General features: G+C 36.9%; 1 protein-coding gene across 1 annotated transcript; it reads right to left on the minus strand.

Moving 5' to 3' along the window:
- On the minus strand, positions 1 to 1,097 carry LOC121770416 (ATP-dependent DNA helicase pif1-like). The gene is made up of 4 exons (XM_042167147.1): positions 944 to 1,097; positions 401 to 886; positions 177 to 234; positions 1 to 88 (listed from the first exon to the last, which is right to left on the minus strand). The coding sequence occupies exons 1-4, from the start codon at positions 1,095 to 1,097 to the stop codon at positions 1 to 3; spliced, it is 786 nt and encodes a 261-aa protein (XP_042023081.1).
- Between the last annotated feature and the right edge of the window lie 374 nt (positions 1,098 to 1,471).

Here is a 1,471-nt window from a genome sequence, read left to right on the forward strand (position 1 = left end):
TTACTCGAAGTTCACAGGAGAAATTGTGATAGTGTTGTTTGCATCAAATGTTATGGTTCCTTTTACTGCCAGCTCATTTCTCCTGACCCTGAAGATGAAAGAAACAAAGACAAAATCAATAAAAGCACTTACCAATAAAGCAAAAGTAAGTACTGAAATATGATATGGCTTCTTACTTGTATTCCGTATTCCCGGAAATAACAAAATATTCATTCATAAGTTTTGGAAAACTTCCTTGTAAACAACATTAAAAGTAGAATACATTGACTCAGAAACTTCATCATTACAAACCAAAATTTTCAATCCCTCATGACTTGTGACTCTAGACACAGCAACATACAATTGGCCGTGGCTAAAGACAGGTTTTTTTAAAATAATCCCACAATCGCAAGAGATTGACCTTGGCTCTTGTTAATTTTCATAGCATACGACACCGACAAAGGAAATTTTCGACGTTGAAACATGAAAGGCAACCTAGGATCAGAAGGTGTTAATGGCATCCGAGGAATCAACACTTTATGGCCTTGATTATTAGCATTCAAGACTTTAGCTTCTAAAACATGATCACCTAAACGCGTAATGATCAATCGTGTCCCATTACACAATCCGTTAGCATGATCTATGTTTCTTAATAGCATAACAGGAGTAGCAACCTTCAACAACAACTTATGATTTGGTGTACCAGAGCACTTAAGATTATTAAAAAATTCTACCGAATCTATCTCCGCGAAACCATTAGAACTTTGATCAGACTTAGATATGCTATCTGAGCTCAAATAAACACGGTCGTCTGATTGATCCAAAGAAATCATATATTGATCAACCAAGTCAACCACATCTAATGTTGGAGCAAGTATAGCTCGATCATGCGAATGACAACTCAAATCTTGATTGTTCATATATGAAGAATTAATAGATGTAACAATGTTCTATAGAGGATCACCACTATCGGGCAATACAATATCAGTAGGAAGATCAACACTGACTTCACCATCATTTGGACTACCAATAACTCCATCTCCAATAGATGCAATCCACTTAGAAAATGCCTTCAATTTCGATACATCCTCGCCAGATTTAATACCAAGAACTCGCATATTTTTAGTCAACCTCAAAACTTTGCAACTACTCCAAAGATATGATGAGTTAATAGTAGTGTTCACAATATCTTGTCAGCTACCTTTAGGCACAACTGGTAAAATCTGTCTAAAATCACCGCCCAAAACAACAGTTTTCCCACCAAATGGCATCTCCATGCTCAACTCATCGCATACTCTCATAAGGTCACGCAAACTCCGATCAACAGCTTCCACACAGTGTTTGTGAACCATAGGAGCTTCGTCCCATATAATAAGTTTTGCTCTCACAATCAACTCGGCTAATGCACTACCTTGTTTTATATTGTAGATTGAATCTTCATTAGGATTGATAGGAATCTTAAACCGAGAATGCGTTGTTCTCCCACTGGAAG

The sequence above is a fragment of the Salvia splendens genome, chromosome 16 (genome assembly GCF_004379255.2).
Source record: "Salvia splendens isolate huo1 chromosome 16, SspV2, whole genome shotgun sequence".
NCBI classification, from domain to species: domain Eukaryota; kingdom Viridiplantae; phylum Streptophyta; class Magnoliopsida; order Lamiales; family Lamiaceae; genus Salvia; species Salvia splendens.